Source organism: Lycorma delicatula, chromosome 1 (genome assembly GCF_047948215.1).
Source record: "Lycorma delicatula isolate Av1 chromosome 1, ASM4794821v1, whole genome shotgun sequence".
NCBI lineage: Eukaryota > Metazoa > Arthropoda > Insecta > Hemiptera > Fulgoridae > Lycorma > Lycorma delicatula.
The window spans coordinates 113,528,735-113,553,226 of record NC_134455.1 but is presented as its reverse complement, the minus strand read 5'-3'; the positions used below and the strand labels follow the sequence as shown (position 1 = coordinate 113,553,226).

The 24,492-nt window shown below is 30.8% G+C and overlaps 1 protein-coding gene across 5 annotated transcripts in view; it reads right to left on the bottom strand.

The window, feature by feature from the left end:
* The window catches only part of LOC142321352 (ATPase family AAA domain-containing protein 2B-like), a 189,627-nt gene that overhangs the window by 145,139 nt on the left and 19,996 nt on the right, over positions 1-24,492 (bottom strand). For all 5 annotated transcript variants that reach the window (XR_012755606.1, XM_075359372.1, XM_075359383.1 and 2 more), the window contains exons 5-6: positions 16,688-16,810; positions 2,978-3,114 (exon numbers count right to left, since the gene is read on the bottom strand). Coding sequence is in view for 4 of the 5 variants with exons in the window: in XM_075359372.1 (XP_075215487.1) it covers positions 2,978-3,114; positions 16,688-16,810 (260 nt within the window). In the remaining variant the exon portion in view is untranslated. The remainder of the gene's footprint in view (positions 1-2,977; positions 3,115-16,687; positions 16,811-24,492) is intronic.

The following is a 24,492-nucleotide window of genomic DNA, read 5'->3' as shown; positions in this document are numbered from 1 at the left end:
GTAATCATTTGTTTATTATTTATGTTTTGTTTTTTTATTTTATTTTCTATATTATGACTAATTATGTTTCTTATTTGAGTCTTATCAAAATTATCCATTTCATCAATATTGTATTCTATATCAATTGTAATGTTCTTGACGTAATATTCATTACTGTGTTTTGGTGATTTATATTTAGTATATTACTTTTTTTTAAATCCAAATAATTTTGAATTTAATTAGCTGTGCTAATTAAATTCAAAAAGTAACAACTAACCAACAGAACACAGTATCACAAAATCTAAAAAAATTAAAGAACAATTAATTACGGATAACTACATGGAAGAAAATGATTTTAAAGCAAAAAGACTCTACAAACAAATATTTTAAAATTTTAAAGAATTTAATATCTGAATAAAAACCAAAATTTAATTACAATAATAAGTTAGGTTATCACTCAAGATTATATTCCATATGTACAATCACCCCTAAAATTTGCTGGATTACTGAAATTACATAAAATAAATAATCCTACAAGACCATTAATAAATTTTTAAAGCAGCAAATGCACATTTTATAGCTAAAACTCTAAGAACAAAAATGAATCCTGAATATACACATAGGGTAAAATATGGTTATGAAGTTATAAATAAGTTAAATTCTAATAAAGGTAACTCTAACACTAAAATGGTAATTTATGATATCATGAATATGTACCCTAATATACCAGTAGATAAAACAATAGAAATAATATAAAGGAAACCTCAGAATATACTACATTCATTATCATTAATATAAGCAGGTTGCACGCGCAGCATACAGTCCCCACCATAGGATCTCAGTTCAAACACACATAAGCTCTTTCACTCACAGACTGTTTAAAACAGTAAGCAATGTTTTGCACACTGTGCAATTTCTATACAGTTTTTGCAGTATCTGTATACGGTCATGCAAAGTAGGAGAGTTGGGTCACAGTGGGGGTGACAAGGTAAGCAGATGCTACCAATAGGCAGTGTGGAAAACCATCAATATAAATGGTAATTATAATGCATTGATCACCATTACAAGGAGGAATATTTTTTCTCCAAAATTTTTTTGAGTATGAGAACAATTGTTACTCACAAACAGAAGGATTACCAAAGAGATCACCTATATCTGCAATTACTATACAAGTACGTCTCAGATTTTTATACAAGATTTTCGAAGTACTAAAATTCGTGGTATTATGTAAGCACAGAGTACTGTTATGGATAAAATATGCAGATGATATTTTGGTCATTTAAATCCAGTTTTAGAACATTTTATAATTTTAAATAAACTTAATAATTATAAAGAAATTAAAAATTTACGTGTGAAATGAAAAATAATAGAAAAATACATTTTTTTTAGATATTGTAATTGAAATAAGCATAAACAATATTGTACAAGCATCTGTTTATAGAAAACGCACACCGAACAGTATTGCAATAATACATGTAAATTCTAATCATCCATGGTCACAGAAAATTAATACATATAAAAACCTGATGATTAGAGCTATACATTACAACAAAAAAAAAACCAATAAAAATATACTCAAAAAAAGAAATAAAACAAATAGTAGTATTAAATGGTTTTGATGATAAAATTATAGGAAAAAATTTACAAAATACAGAATATAATAATAAAGTACCATGGTAGTTTAACAAAATTACAAGAAAATAACAGAGGTTAATAACAGTTTTTTCTTAGAATATAATTATACAAATAAAATAATTGTAAAGATTAATAATGAATATTATAAACATAAATGAATAAAAGCATATAAACCAATTAACCACATTATAGAATATTTAAGGAATAAAGATGTTGGAGAGGACTTAATGAGAATATATAAAATTAAATGTAATAATGTAATAAAACTTATATTGGAAAACTAACAGATCTTTTAAAAACGGTTTATGGAAAATTACAATGCTTACAGAATCAGAAAGAGAGGTGTGCCCCTAATGTGGCCAACATTTGTTGCAATATAATAATTTTACAGACTGTAAAAATATCTTAGAAATTTTGGAATTTTGTAATAATAAAAAAAGAATATACTTGACAAATGATATATTTATAAATTTAAACAAAAGTATGAAATGTGAACCACCAGGTCGTATTTGAAGATGATGTTTTAATTAAAGACAGTGGGTTGCAGCAGTTGGCAACAATGATTACGAACATAATGTGTGATGTTTTAAATTTACATTATTCCAGCAATGGCAGTGAGTTTGTTATTACAAAGTTTTTGGCTGTTATTGTATATTTTCTAAATTTTTAAGTATTTATTTACTTTTTGTTATTTGTTGTTTGATGTAATTATAGAATTCTGTTCAGACTGATGAAGCAGAATCTGGTAAAAATAGATTATTGGTATATCACATCAAAACATATACATCCAAAACATATCTATACTTTTAACAAATAAAAGTATTGATAAAACAAAATTGATTAAGAGAGCAAAACGAGTAAAAAAAAATACACTATCATGCAGTTGCGGAGAGCATATGCCAACAAAACATAATTAGAATAATATCTTTTGTCAGAACAAAGGTAAGAGTAAGCCTAGTCTGTGTAAACCTATAATTTCTGATAAAATTGACTATATGTCACACACAACTGAGCATACAAATGTTTTAGTATGATAGAGATTTACTAAGTGTCTCAAAAGATATGAACATCATCAAGACTAATCCAGCACGACCTCCAGCACGATATTAAGATGAGTGAAATCACAAAAAAAACAACATAGTTTAAGTATTAAAATTATATAAATATAAAAATAAGATAGCTTTTATATGAGAGTAACTGAAAGGATCTCATTTTCAGTTCACTTATGACATAAAGTCAAAAATAGCAGACTAAAGAAGCTTCTAGCACATTAGCTGCACTACTGCTACATATAATGACAAATTTTTATGGCATAATGTAATGCCATACATAAAGAATCTGATGTAAAAAAAACAAAAATTACCGTAACACCATGTGATCGTGCCTGCACAGGTTTTGATTCTTCCTCACCATCTCCTTCTGTTTCACCTTCTTCTGTTTCATCCCCTCCTTTTTCATCATCATCTTCATCTTCCTCCTCTTTTAATGCACCTTCCCTTGCTAAGAAACAAAACCAAATGCAAAATAATTAAATTACCTCACAGCTCCCATTTCTTACTAAACTGAAAGAATACCAGTTTTTCATCACAATTAATTTAAAATTGTAAAATATAAAACAGTGGTGATGAATTTTTTTATAACTTTTATACAATTCTAGTATGGATACTAGATACATAATGTTAAAGACATAGAAAAAAATACAAGTTCAGTTCTATTTTCCATCTACGTGTAATAAATTTGATCTGTTAGAAAAGCCCACCACAGAAAAGAAAAGGAAAACAAACAGAACATGGGGAGATAATTATAAGTTCATGTAAAATGGATTTTATCAAAATATATACAATTATTTCATTCATTGAGTATAATATAATTTGACATTTATAATATTAAATTAACAACTAAACAATAAATATTATTGCTAAATAATATAAATTAAATAAATGTTAAAAACACTGATGTGTTTTGCAATGTTTAATTTAAGTTAATGGTAGGCAATAAGAGCTGGCTAAATATTTTTTTTTTTTATTTCACAAAGGATATTTTTATTTTGTATTAGAAAAACCAATAATAGAATTCCAATCATTTTTAACCATTCTACAAAATGACAGAAGAGAGGTCTATATACCACATAAATACATTAGTATGTAGAAGAGATTTGTGAGATCAAATGGGATATTAACAGTTATTGTTACCCAGACAAAAAAAAATCATTATAAAAAAAACTATTTGAAAGAAAAATAAATAAACTGAATTGTAACCCTTGTTTTATTTAGCTGTGAAACATCAACAGAACTTTCGGAAAAATGTTTTTTATATATATCTAAAAATATATTATTACAACTAATTACTTATTGAAGAAATTAACGAAAAGAAAATTAAATTACATTATAAATACATTTTTTTTAAATTCTAAAAGTAATTTAAATGTAAGGGGAACACCATAAACTGTGCAATAAAGCAAGAAAATATCATATTAAAATTGATTATACTATGACGGCACATTCTACATCTGCGATTGAGCTGAAATCCCAGTCTTAAATATATATGCGATATAGCATTTACTAATAAATTATTACTACCAATCTAACATTTATTTAAAAAGTTGTAATTGTTTAAAACAATTTATAATTACATAAGCCTGCGATGGTTGTGTTTGTAGTTTTTGATAATTGATTCTTATGCATTTTTTTAGTGCTGAATTTGAAAATAACCTTTCATTTTTTTCATCATGCCAGAATTTTTCACAATCGCAAATTTCATAATTTGTAAAAAGTTGAAAAATTGTAAAAATGTGATATAGAAAAATAGATATAAAACATTTTTTTTTATAAAATTAATATAATATATTCACTGTTTTGGCTTATATTATGTATACTTATAACTAAAACTATATAGCTGAATGGTCTGAAGAGGAGTGCAGGGGGTCATTGACCCCTTAATTTCTAATGAAAACTGCCACAAAATAAGCCTATTTTTAAATTAATATATTTTTATTTATTTAATTAATTTTTTGAGATACATCATAAATGATTCCTTTTGGAAATTCCTGCCTTTGGAAACCACTCCTCCTCTTCACCAACCCTTAATGATGAAATACATAAAATACAATTCTATTCCATGTGTCAAAGTTTCTTGGAAGGCTTATACTCTGCTTTGAGCTTTTCCTTCTATGTTCTCTATAGGGTTCATCTCGATATAACATACAGTAATAATCTGCCACCATTGTAGTAGTCCATTTTCCCTGATACCTCCTTTCCATTTCTTTCATATCCTGATGAAATCTCTCACCCTCTCTTCGCTAACGACACCCAGATTTTCAGGAAAATATTCCACATATGAATTTAGGAAGTGAACCTTCAAGCTCATGGAACAGCCTAAATTTTTATACTTCTGCATCATGTTCTCAACGATTGATTTGAAATTCGGATCCTCCTTATTGCCCAGAAACTTGTCTTTAAAGGCTCCCCAGGATTTTTTTTCTGCAACTTCCATTTGTTTCTCAAAATTACCATCTTTGAGAATTTTTCTAATGTTAGGACTAGTAAAGACACCCTCTTTTAGTTAGACGGTTGATAACAGGAAATTTGTCACAGATGTATTTAAAACATTTACCTTTTTTGGTAAGGTTTGACAAATTGCTTCAACAAGCGTAACTTGATTAGCATAGTTGGAAGGAGAACCTTATTTGGATCTGTGAGAGCTTCTCAAAGCACATTTATGGTTCCAGGTTCTAATGAAGCTCTTTTTGGCCAATGATTCAGGCTTATCCAATGATTTTCTCTGTCTCTCCTATCTCTTGTTTTTTTTTTGAGTGATAAACAAGGAAACTTTGTGTATCTTCCTTGCTGTTCTACGAGCATCGATATAATTTTGAGATTGCCACATGTAATCCACTTAAGATTGTCAAATTAATTTTATTGAGAACAAATTCCAAATTATCATAACCCTCTTTTAAATGTAATGTCCATTTAAATGTAATGGACATTACATTTTAAATGTAATGTCCATTTAAAATGGGTTATTAATGGATATATATTCCCATTGTGAAGATCAACTCTGAGGCTTCTTTTGGATGAATCTATGAACAGTCTCCAATCGGTACTTGCATACAGAATGTTCTTCTGACTTGAATGTTCTTTTGACTTACAGAAGTCTAATTCTCTTTTCAAAAAATATGGAAGAAAATCCCTTTCTCTGTACCTCAACCAGGAAAGTGAGGTGCTAGCTGCTAGCAGGTTCTTCTCTTTAAACCTCAGACCAAGCAATTTCAAATTTTTTTTTTGTCAGATGTAAGTCTCGAACCAAATCATTTAGTTCAGACTGTGAATAAAGCTCTGATGCACAACTATCTCGTTTCATACTTCTGGATGTTATCTTCATTTAAATTCACTTGTGGAACCGTCTATTTTAAGTCAATTTTCTGATGGAATTGTCAATTTTCTAAACCATGAGGAACCAGGTGTAAAGTGGATGGCATATTTGGATAGTCAATTCTTTTTTTTATTCTTCAAATTGAAACTGTGGACTCCAGTTGAACTAATGTATCAATCATTGGTGTGATTTTGTGGTTCTCGTCACACCACTCGAACTCCAAATCTGAACGCTTCTTGTTTACCCTTTGAACACTGTCTAAGTCCTCCAACACATGTGTAGCAAACGTAGTAGGGTGCCCAAGTTTTGTCCTGATCTATTTTGACTCTGAAATTCATGGTATACACTTGTCAAACAAAATCTGTTATATTTATTTTTTCCTTTCCACCATTAACACACCTCAAATGAAACAACAAAAAAAAACAGCAAACTTTTTTAAGCCTCTTAAAACCATTTTGAAAATGGAAAGTTTGCCTTTATGGCTAAAAAATATTTTTTCCAGCCAAAAACGCATCTGATCACATAGAACAGGAAAAAACTTGATTTATGCATGCTGATGGTTGAAACAGCACTGCTAATAGTTACACATTGGATGAGTGCCACAATAGCTGCCAATAAACATGTTACATCATGTTATGTCTTGTCACAACCTGTCGCCCAAGCTCTCCATCGTCTCTTCATCTTCAAACCAAAACACCCCCTGCCCTCTTCTTCAGTCCACTGAACAGTTTAACTATCAGGATGCAAAGTTTAAGCCGAAAAAAGTGAATATATTATATTTTTAAAAAAATGTTTTATATCTATTTTATAGTATAACATTTTTTGCCATTTTTCAACTTTTTACAAACTTTGAAATTTGCAATTTGTGAAAACTCCTTATGCAATGTGAAAAAATGAAGATTATTATCGGATTCAGCATTAAAAAATCATAGGAATCAATTATGAAAAATTAAAAAATATTATACAATCCAAATTTTGCAGGCTTGTTATTGTATGATTTCATCTTCAGAAACTATATCAAAAATACATTTATATATATGTGGTGTGGCTATTAAATAACAAGACTAATGTTGCTACAGAACTCCACATGCACCAAATTCATACGACAGACAGCTGAATAGTGTAAAACCTTCTCTTTCAATTGTTGACACTCCAGTTTCTGTAGACATATTAGTCTGGCCATGGCATTCATCTGGATAACATCTGTTTTTTTTGTTTTGCAGAAAAAATAAATGTTATATTAGAGCAAAGAATTGTCGTGAAATTTCACATGAAACTTAGAAAAATTGCTGCTGATACTTATCTTTTATTAAAAAAAAAGTATATGGCAATAAATGTTTATCACATGTGCAAGTTTTTGAGTGGTTTAAGCATTTCCGAGATGAAGACGCTGAAGATGATGTTCGTCCGGGTCGCCCTTCCACATCAAAAACGGATAAAAATACTGAAAAAATTGGTAATCTGATCCGATCTGACCATCAGTTAACTATTTGTGCAATTGCTGAAACTGTAGGAATTGACAAAGAATGCATGACAAATTTTACATAATTTTAACACGCAAAAAGTGTGTACGAAAATTGTGCCTATAATTCTCACAATTAAACAGAAAGAAGCTTGGGAAAATGTTTGTTCTGACACTTTGAATGCCACTGAAAATGACCCAAACTTGTTGGAAAGAGTGATAACATGTAATCAATCTTGGTTTTTCACCAATGATCCTATGAAACTAAGCGTCAATCCGTGCATTGGAAGGCCCCAACTTCACCAAGAGCTCAAATGAGCTATCAAAATTCAAAGCAATGATGATTGTTTTTTTCAATATTCATGGGATTGTGTACCCCTTCACTGGGTTCCAGAAGGTCAAACTATCAATCAACATTACCTATCTTGAGGTCCTTGCTCAACTCCGTGAAAAAATAAGAAAAAATGACCCCAATTGTGAAAGAACAAGTTATGGATTCTTCATTAGAACAACACACACTCCCACTGCATTGCTGTCAAGACGTTTCTGGCGAAGTATAACACTCCACTTTTAGACCATCTGCGTTAATCGCCTGACCTGGCACCATGTGACTTATCTGTTCCCCAAGGTCAAATCTGCATTAAAAGGAATAAAATGTCAGACCTTTGAAGAAAAAGCCGCATGTATCATGAAAGAAGAAAAGACTTCCAGCACTGTTTCAAACAATGAAAAATTCACATGGAGCACTGTAGGGATACAGGAGGGGGATAATTTTGAAGGGGATAATAACTAAATATATATAAACATGTATAAACTAAGTAAAATATTTTACAGCATTAGTCTCATTATTTAATAGCTACACCTCACACACATGGTTTTGTTATGTACTAAACAATCAACTTCTCGCCTACTGTTATATGGGATTTTAGATTAGATCGAATGTAGATTAAATCAAACTTGGAATACTTTCAAGGAACAGTAAGAAATGTTAACTTAATTACACATAAAAATTTACAATATTGAAAACAATTTTAAGTCCAGAATAAGTAATTTCATTTTATGATTTATCACTATTATCACATAAAAATTGACAATCATTTCTCTAGTAATACTTCGCAGTTATACTATAATACTGTACCTAAGGCAGTATTTACAAGACTAAGGTAGAATCATGTAGGTATGGCTCACTTTGGCAGACTCAAGCCTCTAAATTCTTAATTACATTAAGTATTAAAAAGTACAAGCAACATGTCCGTAACTTCATTAGAAATGTTTACAATCACAGTACAATTATACCAATTAAACTGGCACCTAACATAAACAAATAAGAGTAAAATTATAACACTCAATGTAATACCGTACCAATCTGAGTAAGCACAAAAGAGAAATTGTAACAGCGAAATTAGATTTTATGCTCGTAACAATTCTCTCTCATTTTATTGTCTAAAACAAAACAAAACAAGAAAATACTGCAGTAATGTTGAAGATACACTATTAAATAAAGTAAAAAAAAGTATATTAAGTGAAACCCAAACAGTCTAATTGAATGCTTCAGAGAAATTACCTGAAGTGGACATTTAATAACTTTTAAAGAGCAAAGGAAGACACAGAAGATGAAATGGTAAGTTGATAGTAAGGACAGCCTATCATTTAGCTACCAGACCTTTAACCTCCTATTATCTATTTTTAAAGAACAATCAACTACATGGGTTATTACTACCCATAATTTATGACCAATAAAATTTTGCACTTGAAATGAACTGCAAACAATCCAATTTTTATAAAATGTTTCATAAAATGTTTAACGTAACTGTTGGAAAAGTATAGATCATTTTTTTAAGAACATCATATAGCAAACTCATAATTATCTAAAATATACACATAAAAAACCCCATTAAATCATAAAAATAAAATAAAGTATAACCATATTCATAAAGAATATAATAAAGAATAAAGAATTATGGTTGTTTTCTTATAAATTCTTTATAAGAAAACAACCATAAAACCATTTAAAACAAATAAGAAGTAATACACTTAAATATATGTATGTACACGCACTTGAATGCACGTAGATGTATGTACATAAATACATCAGAATAAGAGTTACATAAAACTTATCAGTAACTTATATAGGCAGATAACGTAATGTGATCAAAAATCAACTAGAAGTCAAACTTTTGGCAGAAGTCTGACAGGTTTAAGTTCATAAATTTCAGCTACATCATTATCTTAAACACCACTAATTATGTGTGCAAGTTTAAACCTATGACAAAATGCCACATAATGTGCATCAATGAGAATGTGATCATCCTGCTTATTAGAACATAATCAGATACCATAGCGAACCCACACAATAAAGAACTACTTTTTCACAGTGACTGTCTAGTCCTAGTGATCTCTTAATAGCAGTTTTCACATGCCATAGCTTATTGTAAACATTAAACCATTCACCCAACTTTATCCTTCAGACTCAGTTTCTGAAGGCATGCATAACTGGAAAATAATAACACTTAACAAATAATATTATTCTTGAAAATTGGTGGAGTGTAAGTTTCCTTAGCAGCTTCATCGGCTCTTTTCTTATCAAGGGTTCCTAAAGTTTAGCAACACAATAGAAACTGAAAGTTTTGTAGTTAATAAAAATATACTGATGAGTAAATGCCCATAATTACTGAATTTATAGTAAATAATATCAGATAGGGCTTGAAGACTACATCACAGTACACCTACATGCGACATTGTGTGTGCATATGCGCAATCTGACCCCATGTTATCAGTAACACATAACATAATTAAAATTTTAAAGAAAAAGTAATCTAAATGTCAGGAAAAGATTTTTGAAAGTGTATGTTTGGAGTGTCGCTTTATATGGAAGTGAAACTTGGACAATCTGAGTATCTGAGAAGAAAAGATTAGAAGCTTTTGAAATGTGGTGCTATAGGAGAATGTTAAAAATCAGATGAGTGGATAAAGTGACAAATGAAGAGGAATTGCGGCAAATAGATGAAGAAAGAAGCATTTGGAAAAATATAGTTAAAAGAAGAGACAGACTTATAGGCCACATACTAAGGCATCCTGGAATAGTCGCTTTAATATTGGAAGGACAGGTAGAAGGGAAAAATTGTGTAGGCAGGCCACGTTTGGAATATGTAAAACAAATTGTTAGGGATGTAGGATGTAGAGGGTATACTGAAATGAAACGACTAGCACTAGATAGGGAATCTTGGAGAGCTGCATCAAACCAGTCAAATGACTGAAGACAAAAAAAAAAAAAAAATGTTTAATTTAAACAAATGTTTAATCCACACCAGTTATTCATCATAATACAAACCACTCAGTGTCTCTAAACTTCTGGGAGTAAGAGAGAGTAGTGACCCCAGGAGCCCAAACCAACTGCAGTCTTTCTTCCAAGCATTCACAAACTACACCAAACACTCTACATTACATTACATTACATTACATAACACTTTTAAAACACTGACATAACCTTACTTTTACATACATCTTCCAAGCATTCACAAACTACACCAAACACATTACATAACACTTTTACAACACTGACATAGCCTTACTTTTACATACATAATTATTCAAAAACAAAACATTTTTTTCCAAAACCATTATATCACTACCATTGTAACATGTTTTGAACACCAATATAATCCAGTAAACCCAGTTGTAGAGTGTCAGTGATTATTGGTGCAAAGCATAACCCGTAGGGGAAGACACTCGCCTTGTGACGCTTCCAGTCGCCAAACCCCTCCCTCGTTCCTAGCCCTGATGGGCTTTAACAGAAGTCGTCTTTCGCACTCTAACTTTTTATCTCATAGTAATAAGCCAGGCCTCATTAGGATGCCACCGATGTAAATGACTACCGAGACAATTACACTGGTGATTTTTAAAACTTAGCTTTTGCCTTCACTGCAGGCCTTGTCCAGACATCTTAAATATCCTACATCATTGCCCTGTGAAGTAGCTAACAAGAGTTCGTTGAAGCACAAACCCCGCACCTAGTTCTACTTTTATTGGGCCAATTTATAGTAAATGTCTCAAAATTTGATGCAAATTTAACAACAATATACCACCAAAAATGTTGTTCGCAACAACAAAATTTAGTCCTAATTCCCTTAGTAAACTTAACTTCAGTTCATACCCCAGACTTAAGGTTAATTAACAGACTCCAGTCTGGTCTACAAGGGAGAGGCGGACAGACCTCCTACTCCCACTCAGCTCCATCGCAGGGTCCCGCATGACATTTATTTGCTTTCAACCATCGTCGAGATGCCACTACAACTCACGGCTGCATGGGATCCATGCCCTCAGTACTGCAGATGCCATCCCGCCAACAGTGTCGTGTGCTGATTCAAAACTGCTCTTGTCAAAATACCGCTACACTTCTCGGCTGCATGGTAACCCCATGCCCTCAGCAGTGCAGACGCCATTCTGCCGACAGCTAAACAGTCAAAATAATCACCACAATTTCTATCTAGCCATGGCTCGATGCCAGCATGCCTATCTTCGGCCAATCAACTGCCCAGGCGGTCCCTAGCCACCTGGGGTGCTACTCTAAATCTCTTCGGCCATCCTGCTCAGGGCGAGGAAGCAAAGGAAGCCAGTCACAATTGTCCATTCTCTATGAGTCTTCCAGTTGACCCACAGATCAAAGTAGGAATCCACTCTCTCAAGTTCCCTAACAACTCTGGTACATTCAGCTTCGTATCAGGGACAAACATAGAAGACATAGTCCACAGTATCATCGACCCTACAGGCCGGAGTCAACCAAACCTAACCAAACTATTCCTAAAGGCACCATGTCCTGAAAGGAATTGAGTTGTATTCTTATTGGGAGAGACCCAACTAATTGCTCACAGCTCCCTAACATTTGGAAAGATACCATGCATATATCGACCATTAGAAGAATCATCCCACCTAACTTGCCAAGAGTCAAAACCTTGGTCTTAAATTTCTCGCATATGCCCAGAAGGAATACCCTTCTTGCAAACGTACCACTTGCTACGTTCCACAGCTAGAATATCAAGGGGTTTAATGCCGGCGATTATAGAAGCTGCCTCTCTTGAGACTGTTCTGTAGCCATTGATAACAGCTAACAGTAGAAGATGCTAAGACAAAAGAATATCCCTATAATGTTGGAATTGTAAACGTACATTATGGCCTAACAGACGCTTTGTAACGAATACACATGATATAAAAATTCAATTGGAATGGATTACTCTACAAACACCAAAGAAGGCATCAATGGCTTTCTTCGCAACAAACTGAAGGTGCTCCTTGAGTTGAAGCCTCTCATCAAGAATAACACCCAGATACTTCTGAATGGTAACATACCTAATCGAAAGGCCATACATCACAACCTGTGGGTGACTGGTTGCAGCTAGACGACCTTTAAGAAACATCATAGTGGTTTTCTCCGCACTGTAAACCATCTTATAATAAAGATATAAACCTTATATAAAGATTATAATAAAGTACAACCTTAGAACCTTGCATAACCCCAGTAGAAATACACTGTTGAAGTATTCCTTATTTCACTGGTAATGATAAGATCAAATATCATGAGAAAAAAATTATTAATGCAGCCCATGGACCTCTTGAAAAAGTCATTGAAGCCAAAAGACCCTATGATTGGTAAAAGGGCCTGGTAAGGAACAGATGTCAAATAAGTTCTTCCAGTAAATGCTAGTTTACTACTGAATGACACTGATACTGTCAAATAAGATAGTCATCTACTTACATAGTTAATCAGGTCTCCCATAAATTCTACTTCCATAAGTCCTTGTCCTAGCCTGGTTCTCATCATCTTAAACCAAAGGTGGGTTCTCATCTTAAACCGCAGACATTTGGCTAAGTAATGAAGTCTTAACAGACGGGTTTCTAGACCCCCAGACTGGGAGTTGAAGTTATGGGTTTGCAGCCCATTCTCTATAAACAAAATCTTTAGCGGCAAAAAAATTTACACAAAAACCTCAGCATCAGCAAGGACACAGCAACTAGGACAGAAACAGAATGATTTTATGAATTTGAATTTTTGAATATTCAAGGGATATCCACAAAGGAGCAAGAGTTGTTTACTGGACTTTAAAACTGATATCATCTTGAGTGAAACAAAGAAAGGAGAACAGGAAATTAAATAAAAGGAAACTATGTGCATTTGTCTAGTATTGTTAATAAAGATAGGCAAAAAAAGGCAAGAAATCTGTTGCAACAGAAGACTAGAAAGAAAAGTTATGAGTATTAAATCAGGAGATTATGACTTTGAATGTGAAGCACTCAGGAAGGCCTGTGTACTCCAAATGATAATGGGTAATGTTTGATTGGGTGTATTCAATATAAAACAAATCATCAAATTCTTGTGTTACAATTATAGAGAAATATGAATTAAAGTATAAGAGGGTCGACTGTTCAGGCACAACCCACCGAGTTGGTCTAGTGGTCAATACGTCTTTGCAAATCAGGTGATTTCGAAGTCGAGAGTTCCAACGTTCAAATCCTAGTAAAGGCAGTTACTTTTATATAGATCTGAATACTACAATGTGGTGTTCTTTGGTAGTTGGGTTCCAATTAACCACACATCTCAGAAATGGTTGACCTGAGACTGTACAAGACACTCATACAGTTACACTGTACACAAGACTGTACACAAGACTTCAGTTACACTCATACATATCACCCTCATTCATCCTTTGAAGAAATACCTGACAGTGATTTCTGGAGGCTAAACAGAAAAAAATAAAGTCTGTTCAGGCACAATTTAAATGCAAGAGCTGAGATTATGTTTGAAATGGAGGAACACGATTTAATTTCTGTGTAAGTCTATTAAATAAAGAAACTGCAGCAAAGAAGGAATATCATTTTTAATTTTAGATTCAAAAAAGGCCTAGGATAGTGTCCCTTTAAATATGATCATCTCAGAAGCTCTTACGAAAACCTTTATGAGAAAATCTAAAAAAAACTAGAATTATAAATTATATAAAATTAAGGAAGGGGAATAATTTAAAAGACTTTTTTTTATGGTGAACAAAGGTTTGAGGCAAGAATGTTCTTTAACACACATACTTTTTAAAATTTCTGAAAAATTAAGCTTTATATTATTGATATTTTGAAAAAGTAAACTCAAAAATGTAAAAGTATTGGTAAAATTTGGAGAATGCATAATACATTACTGTCTGTCAATGATCAAGTTTTACTTCCTGAATAATGATATAGTGCACAAGGCACTAAAGTTAACTGAAAAGTATGTAACTGTGATCTTGAAATTAACATGACAAAGTCCCAATAAGTGATTATTAGAGCTCAGGTAATGGTTTTAAATACACATGGGAAGTTTGGTGAAAGTTAAGAAATACCACTGTTCAAGAGTAAATTTACTTTCTGACAGTAAGGATAGGAATCGAGAGTTCCAGCGTTCAAGTCCTAGTACAGTCAGTTATTTTTACACGGATTTGAATACTAGATCATGGATGCTGGTGTTCTTTGATGATTGGGTTTCAATTAACCACACATCTCAGGAATGGTCGAACTGAGACTGTGCAAGACTACACTTCATTTACACTCATACATATCAACCTCATTCATCCTCTTAAGTAATATCTGAACGGTAATTCCCAGAGGCTAAACAAGAAAAAGAAGAAGTAAGGATAAGAAGGATATGAATCCACAATTAGTAATGAACATTTTACAAGAAACATCCATTTGTTATTATGGACATGACATCTCACCAAAAATCAAGACAGATCTGCTTCTGACTCTCAATAATAGAAGTCTATGATTGAAAGCTATGTAACATTTAAAGCAGAACTATGAATGTTAAACAGAAAACTGCAACATCCCAGAAGATTTTTAGGGACTGGAAGGAACAGAAAATGGACTGTGTAGGGTGTGAGGAAATGGTTGTTTATTTCTGTTGTAAATACCTACCAATGAACCAGCAAATGTTCAGACCAATGAACCAATATAAATGGTTTTATGATCATAAACGGGCAACCTTAAGTTCTTCAGCATGAAAATTTATCCTACATTTTCAAAACAAACAATGCCATTTTTAAAATTTTAACTCCACACATAACATTTAGTTGGTAAACTTCTCTGTGGATCTAAGCAGCAAATTTATATTTCTATGTAAGGAAACTAATTACTACTTGAACCACACATACATTTTATGGGACTATTTATTTTTATACTAATTTCAATTAGATTGCTGCCAACAAATACATTGCTACAAATAAACTTGCTGCATAAGCATTATCAGTTGCAAGTATAAATTAGCTGTAAGCTGAAATGGCTCTTACTTAAACATAATATCCTGCAAACAACAAACCCAACAGGATATTCCACCATGGCATAAGTGTTGCCTGTCATCCACCAAAGGTCAAGTACTGTCTCTTGGAATTTAAAGATTAACATACGCTGCCAATGGGGGCAAAGGAATTCTTTTAACATTCATCGTCCACTATTAATGTACAAAAATTTTGAAACCACTTTTAACAGTCATATAGCTGCATAGCACCAAAAGCTGATCACCAAATGCTTGTTTAAGCATGTTTACTTTTATAGCACAATTTCCTAGTTTAAAAAATAATTATTGGATACGGTATACCCATGTCACCCAGTTTCAAAACCATAAAAAACAGGTGTAAACAAAATGTCAAAAACACATATAAATCATACTAAAGACCAAAAGAGTCTTCTTAACCATTATGGTAGACAACAGCCTACCATAATGGTTAAGATACAATACACTGGACCTGCCAATTCTGACAAAGTGCTTTCATTTCCTAACTATTTTAACTACCATTACAACTTTCCAAAATAAAGTCCGTTTGTTTATTCCAATAGATATCAAAATCAGTTTGTACCAAGAGCAAAAACATGAAGGTAAGATGAATAATGTAAATAAAATTAAACACCTTGGTTTGGTTAACAAAAAACAAACATTAAAGTGTACCCAGAAAATACAATGTGTAAAAATATATGAGGATAAAAATAATCATGAAGAAATTTACAATAGAATGAATTAAAAATAGTTCATTAAACATTACATACTGCAAACAGCCCTACTGTGATTTTTTTATAAATCAGAAGAAGCAGTAAAAGTACGAACAGAGCAACAAAGCAACAGATTTCTAGTAAATTCTTAAATAACAGAACACACTTGGATATCAATTTTACATGCAACATTTATCACAGTATATCAAAATAAAATTTGTTCCTTGTTTTCTTTACCTCCTTTACTTGAATAAGAATTTCCATACATAGGATACCCGACAAGAGTTTGGGCACCAACAATCCAACTATCACTGTAGTTTTCATATCTTAGTTTTCTCTGCCTTGTACTTCTACGAATACCTATTTAAAAACAATAAACAGTCAAACAAATTTATCATAAAATTGTTTATTTAGTAATATAGGAATATAACAAATTGCTGTCAAATGGTGGTTATTTGTATACCACTTATAAAACAATAAAAATTACACATAAAAACCACTAAACACTACAGAAAGAAACAAGGAACTGCAAAGAAAAATAACACAAACTTAAAAAGATGTTCAACTTTTCACACATACTTTCTTATAACTATTCTCTTGTGTCAAGTTTTAATTGTGAAAATAAATATAAACAAACATCCTAAAAATTTGCACAAAATTTTCATACTAAGGCCTTTAATATAATATAATTATATATGAGGCGCACTAATATAAAAAATTGTGTGAGATAAAGAATAAATAAATAGTTAAATTTACTTTGAAACAAAACTGAATAATCAAAGTAATAAAATAATTAATTACAAAATATTAAATTATACAATTCAATCCAAAATAAAAACTTGATTCACATAGATTAACATTTAAATAAAACTTTCATGGAGCAGGTAATAACACAGTGACCAATTTAACAGACTGATTAATGGCATTTATCATTTTTGCTTAAGTAAGAGTATTTTTTTTTTCATCTTTTATGACCACAAAGGATCACTTTAGTCAATCCCACTATCCAAATTTCTTGAAAGAACAGTTCATGCCTTGGGGCACTCCCAGTACTTTTTCATACGTTCCAATCTCTGTGCCGTTTCTGGTGTTGAAAATGTTCATGTTGTATTTCTTTCTTGCGAGTCTGAAGCAAGTGGTTTTGGTCTTGATTCTTTTTGTTTAATAATATGAATACTTATCAATTCATTGATAAAAATGCCTTCATTAAAGACTGTTAGATTAGAGGTCCAATATTACAGTGTAAAATGCGTAAGTTGCATAGTTTCATGGAATATATATATAATCTATCACAAGTAAGATTAACTAATTTAAAAAATATTGTAATATCTGATTTTGACTAACAGATTTTAACATTCAATATGTAATTTAAAATCTAATTCTTTTTTAATAGTCAAATAATTAAGCTGCTGCATGACATATTGTAATTAATTAGTTACCAAAGAATACCTTTTTTTTCAGCAAATATTTATAAACAGTTCTTTAACAGCAACATATTTAACATAATTTAAAGAGAAAAATAAAAGATTGTGCTAGTGAGTAACAAGCTACAGTTCTAATATGGTGTCATAGCATGAACCACTTGATATTTATATTAGTCTGAGATTTACTATGCCTAACAAAGACTGGACTGAAGTACCAAGTGCTTTTCCCTACTGATACCACATAAAGATATTTAAAGAATAATCCTAATAATTCTACACCCACACCAACACCACTTCGTAATGCAATAGCTGATATTTGTCTTTTGACAATGCTGTGAATAATGTAAATGATCCATTACAATGAAAACAATACAGAAATTGTTATATTAATGGTTAAACAATCTTGTACATTTTACCACCCTTTCCTTTATTAAACTGTAAATATGAAAGTAAAAAATTTATAAGTTTAAAATAAAAATTAATAACTTAGTTACGGAACAAAAATATTTTTATTAAAAATCAGTATATTAATATAACTGTATCTAAACCACATGTTTAAGATAACAAAATATATTAATATATAATATGTACACATTTGTTATGCAAACAACCACACAATAATTTCCTTTACACATTCTTCAATTAATATGCCTGCTTGCTAACTGATAATATCTAGTTTATACGGCCATATTCAAAAACTGCAACGCCAAATTAGTACACATCGTTAAGTAGATAATAATTCATTTCAAAAATAAGCTATTAAGCATTAAGATATACTTTAACCAAAATCCTGGAATAATGAATAAATTAGCTAAATAAAAACTTATTTTGCTATCCTGTTTCTGTGATTAGTGTTGTTAATAAAATAAAATTATCTCTGCTACCTCCTTTTTTCTGAAATAAAATAATATACTGCTCTATTGTATTGTGGGTTTTTATTACCTGAAATAAAAGTTCTGCAATACTGAAAAAAAAAAATGAATTTAAATAATCTTAAAAGATTCCTATAAAGTGTTTGGCAGATTTCTTATTGGACAGACACAGTTACCAATTTTATTGTAACCAAATTAGTTAAAAGTGGTTGAATATAAATATCATCATAAACCTTCTTCTGTATAAGCCAACCTCTATACTTTGTTAATGTTACAAACTCAATACTTCTCAGGAATAAAATCACCTGCCTTGATTATAATTTGTTAACAGATCAGTTTATTAGCACTTTACCTGCTTAGGAGATAACTCATTCACCTTTTAAAGAAATAAAACTGAAATATTGTTCATAAACTATATTTGAGAATAATCTCACAACCTCATAAAAAAAAAATTCTTAACTGTGACCATACAGTGATCACATAATTTAATATTTATATTTACTTGTTTTAGGACACTTTCATCTTTCTTCGCCAAAGGTGACACAATTTCCTACTATTAAAAACTGATAGTTCAGTAATAATAAAATTCTTGAAGTATGATACACAATCTCTCTTTTTCTATTTAGCCTCCAGAACCATTGTAAAGTATTACTTCAAAGGATGAGTGAAGATGATATGTTTGAATGTAAATAAAGTGTAGTCTTGTACAGTCTCAGGTCAACCATTCCTGAGATATGTGGTTAATTGAAACCCAACCACCAAAGAACACTGATATCTACAATTAGTATTCAAATCCATATAAAAGTAGCTTGCCTTTACTAGGATTTAAACTTTAGAACTCTTGATTTCAAAATCAACTGATTTGTGATGACGAGTTTAACCACTAGACCAATCCCATCGCTTATGATATGCAATCTAGATAGCATAAACTAAACTCTGCTATTCTAAAATTTAATGTCTAGAAATATCACAGATCATAATTCAAAAATAACAAATTACAAAAAATGTTTAAAGAATTATCTAAAGTGCACGCATGGTAATGTAAATACAACAAAGACTCTGATTAACCAAGCAACCTGGTGTAGGAAGAGTTACTGATAAATATAGCAAGATCTGTAACAGATACTGAAGAACTGGAAAACCAAACTGCCAACTGCAGTTATGGGTAAATCTATGCTGAAAGTTATATTTCTCAGATTGTGAATAGATTGTGTTAATTTTATTATGTAATAGTTAATATTTATTGACAATAATATCTCTACCTATAGTTAATAATTTATTTTTCATCCATAAATCTAATAGGACTGTAATGATGAGAAGCAGCATAATATTACACAGACAAACAAGTATAACGTAAAACTAGTAAGTTTTCATTTTTTAATAATTTGCAAAATAAATCACCAGTTATACAAAAATAAAAATTACTCGATTTTAAAAAATTGTAATGCAAAGTTATTATAGAAAAAACATTTTACTGAAACTAGATACCAAAGTGAAAAGCCGTAAAATAATCCAAATGGGAAACAGCAGCCAACCAATCTACGAATTGAGGATCAAAACAAGAAAACTATTTGTTATCACTATCAGTGCCAAAATTGAAGAATTTATAACTGAAATCAACACTTCAAAACATAACCTATTCTTTTGACACAATTCTATTTAAGTGCTTGATAACTTCTTTCAATCCATAAATATTTATAAGTCACATGCTACCCAAGGATTCCAACATTTTTAAGACATAAAATCTCTTGAAACTGTCGTGGAAGGTTGTGCAGTAGGCGATTTAAAATATCACAAGAATTTTTCAATAAATTATTTCTCAGTTGTACAATCAGACAAGCATTTTAATGCAACTATATCACCTACTTTTTAAGAAATGAAACTACAGAGGACTCTTTAGAAATAAAATAAATAGATATCTTAAAACAGAAAAGGTGTATTATATGAAGACCATTTTGGTTTCAGAGATATCATAGCTACAACAGAACACATTCTGGTTCTAGATTACTTTTATACACCAGGTTGAAAAATAATATTTGCCTGCTTGGCATTTTAGATGTGGAGAAGGTAATAATTTAGAATTGAAAAAATTTTTAAATTGTAAAAAAATTGGACAGTTTAGGGAAACGACATACAGATGTATGTCGTTTAAGAATATAAGAATTAGGTAGCAGTGATAAGATTAACGGATGAAAGGAAAGCTTTAATTCAGAAAGGAATGAGACAAGGATGTAGATTGTTCCTGTTGCTTTTCAACTTGTATACACAACAAGCAATATATGAATTAAAAGAAACATTTGAAAATGGAGCAATAATTATCAAAGGAGAAAATAAAAATTAAGTTTTATTGATTACAATTTCTTTTGACTAATAATGAACCAGAAGAAATATTAAATGGCTTTATTGCTAGGTCACAAAAATTTGTAAATAAAATAACACTACAAAGGTAATGAAATGTGACAGAAGAGCAGATAATGTTAAAGTAAATATTAAGGTAAAACACGATATAGCAAGAATGCAGTTTTTTGCTACTAAGGTGGTTAAAAAAATGTTAAAGAATGAATGAACTTAGAGAATTAAAGCAAATCGACACCAACAACCAGAGGTTTTAAAAAAATAAGAAATTTGCTAGAATCTGTATAGTTTGACGGATTAAAAACACTTTCATAAAAATTTAAGTGATACCACTTTATGGTAATAAAACATAACAATAAGAAAAACAGAAAGAAATGAATGAGGTATTTGAAATTCAGTTACAGAACAAGTTGAAAATTAAGTAGGTTAATTAAGTTACAAAATGAAAAGATGTTAAGATGAATACAAAAGAGATCTATGCTGGAATCTTATAAAAAAGATGAAATAGGTGGGTTGGCTACAAAATTACAATAAATGGATTTATATAATTTGGTGATATAAAATTTGTAGATGGTACACTAAATAAAAATACAAAGACTGGAATTTATAAAACAGACACCTGAGGACCCAGAATATAATAATTATACTTACTATAACAGACTTCATTTAACTAAAAGTTTAATGATTAGCATGCAACAAAAGAAATAGAGAATAATATAAAAACTCAAATGATTTACTCCAATAAAAAAACTTTCACAACCATCCCAGTCAACTATTTCTAATAACACAGTGTAATTTTTTTTAGTATTACAACAGGCTTGCATAGCCGATAACTGTCCCATATTGTACAAAGTAAATCGACACAGAATACATTTACTATTATCATCACTTTTAAAGGCAAGTTTTCTTGACTCTTGATGACCCCCCCCTCCAATGATTATCATTTATTAGATATTTAGTAGTACAATCTTAGTAAAAAACAAAATTTTACATTCCACCTCTCTGAAATGTAATAACCTTTTATTTCTTTGAACAATTTAAGGATATATCTTTTGTCCTAAATGCAAGCAATGCAGCACAACCAGGGATAAACCAAATCTATTTAAATTCACACTTGTTTTTCATGTTTTTCACTTCACATGTTTTTCAATAAAAAATTACAAATGGCAAAAACCTTGCAATTTTATTGAGATAATATAATAATGGTATGACTAACGACTTAGTGAAATAATTTAAGTTTTTTAATATTAACATAAATACAATAAAAAGGTTAAAAAGAGGTTACAAATCTAGTATTACAGGTGAGAAATAAAATTATTCATATAAAACAGAACAATTTTTTAAATCTATTAAATAACCTAGTCTTTATAACATTCTTACAAGTATTACAGCAAAATTAGAATTACCTCATTCATTAGCTTTCCATGCTAAAAGATTTGGGCAAAATCTTAAAGAAAACAAGAAATAAAGCACTGTTATCAAACATATTTTTGTTGTGATTTTCCTTTATTTCATTGGCAGACAATATTCTTAAAACAATTTCATTACTTTACAAAGTATCCTATGTGCCCCACAAATACCCTTAAATGCTCACACACACACACACACGCGCGCACGCACACACACACACACACGCACACACACACACACACACACACACACACACATTTAAATTAAATATTTATTCATAATTAGTTTCTGTAATAGCTAATTTTTTTTTACAGGATAAGGTCATCAACCTCATACCAGACCCCACCCCCTGACGTGGAGTATCACAATATTTATTAGTGAATGTTTCAAGTTTTCAGCTTTTTAGACTTGGAAGAAATAAAAAAGGGTCCCTTTTCAATTCCACTTTAATATAACTTCTGAAAAATTATTAAATAAAATAATTTTTCCTTTTTTTTACACTTCCTTCAATGCCAATTTCCTTCCAAATTACATTCAGGAAATGGCAGAATAAATTATCTACAAGTGAGAGGTTTCTTGTTAGTTCAGTCATCAATTAAGGTCCCTTTTAGTCCCCTCCTCCCACCAGATGTTATGTTAAAAAAAATCACTTAATTGTAATAGCTTAAGTAAATTCTAAAAGAGCATCTCAGCCAAGCTTCAAATTTCTGGGTCTTCTTGTCTCAGCATCCCCTTTAATTCATTATCACTAGTTAATATAAATAACCTTTGCTTGTATTTCCCAAAGACCGCACTAAGAATAATTATGCCATATTTTAACTTCTAGCTGTCTGAAAAATGGAATAATTTATAATAGCTGAATCAGTAAGAGTTTTCCCATTTATAAACAAACTGATTGTTTTAGAATTCATCAAAGTAATCATTACTATTACAAATAAAATCATGGGAAAACCTATATAAATAAATATACCTCAGTAAAATTGGGGACCACAAATTAAATATCAACAAACATCAATATGATACTGTTACATATAGAATAAAATAAATACACAGTTAAAACAAAAGTACTGGCTGAAGAATTATTAAATACTGGATTATGGAAGACTACATGACTACATGTGCCACACACAACCCAAAGATCTGATAAACAGTTCCAGCTAAAAAATCACATACGCTTTTGCAACATTTGGGGGTTAACATCAAAATTTTAAACATTAACTTGATATACAAAACTCACAAACATAGATTAAGAGTGAGCAATTATGCAATGCTTATATAGCTTGTCCAAGCCGAATTGGCACAGATCTGATGAACATCATAGCTGTATATCTTGCTACCTAACAAGCACAAGTTTATAATACTACTCGATTACAGACAGTATGTATATGGTAAGACTATTATTTATTCCAATCAATGAACAAATTCACTCTTGTATTTATTAGTTACTTATTTAATCCTGGGTTTATATATTATTAAATTAATAATTTATTTCTATATTAAATAATGAAATAGATATGTTATGCTATAATAGGCAGACTAATCGGCTGTTACTGATTAGTGTTTAACCCTATATATATTTATTTATAGTTTTATAACTGAATAAAATATCCAACCCAAACACAAGATTGATTAATGTCTACCATTTATATTGCGCTCTTCACCCTTTCTTCTGGGAGGTATGGGGTGCACACGCCCCACTCTTTAGGCCATTCATCACACATATGAAAAACTGGCAAAAATATCAAATTTTTAATTTAAAGCTATGACTTTCACATAATCTTACATATCACCATCAAAGCTTGTCATCAAATCCCTTCTGATATACTGCCCTAAAATTACTTTTACCTTTTAGTGCATTTAATTTAAGAATGGTCTTTTAAAGATTTGTTTATATATTTTTTTTATTTCCTACTTTTTAGTCTTCATAAGTTTATACTTTATAGCTGCACTAGCGCACAGGTTTGAGCATATTTAGCAAAAG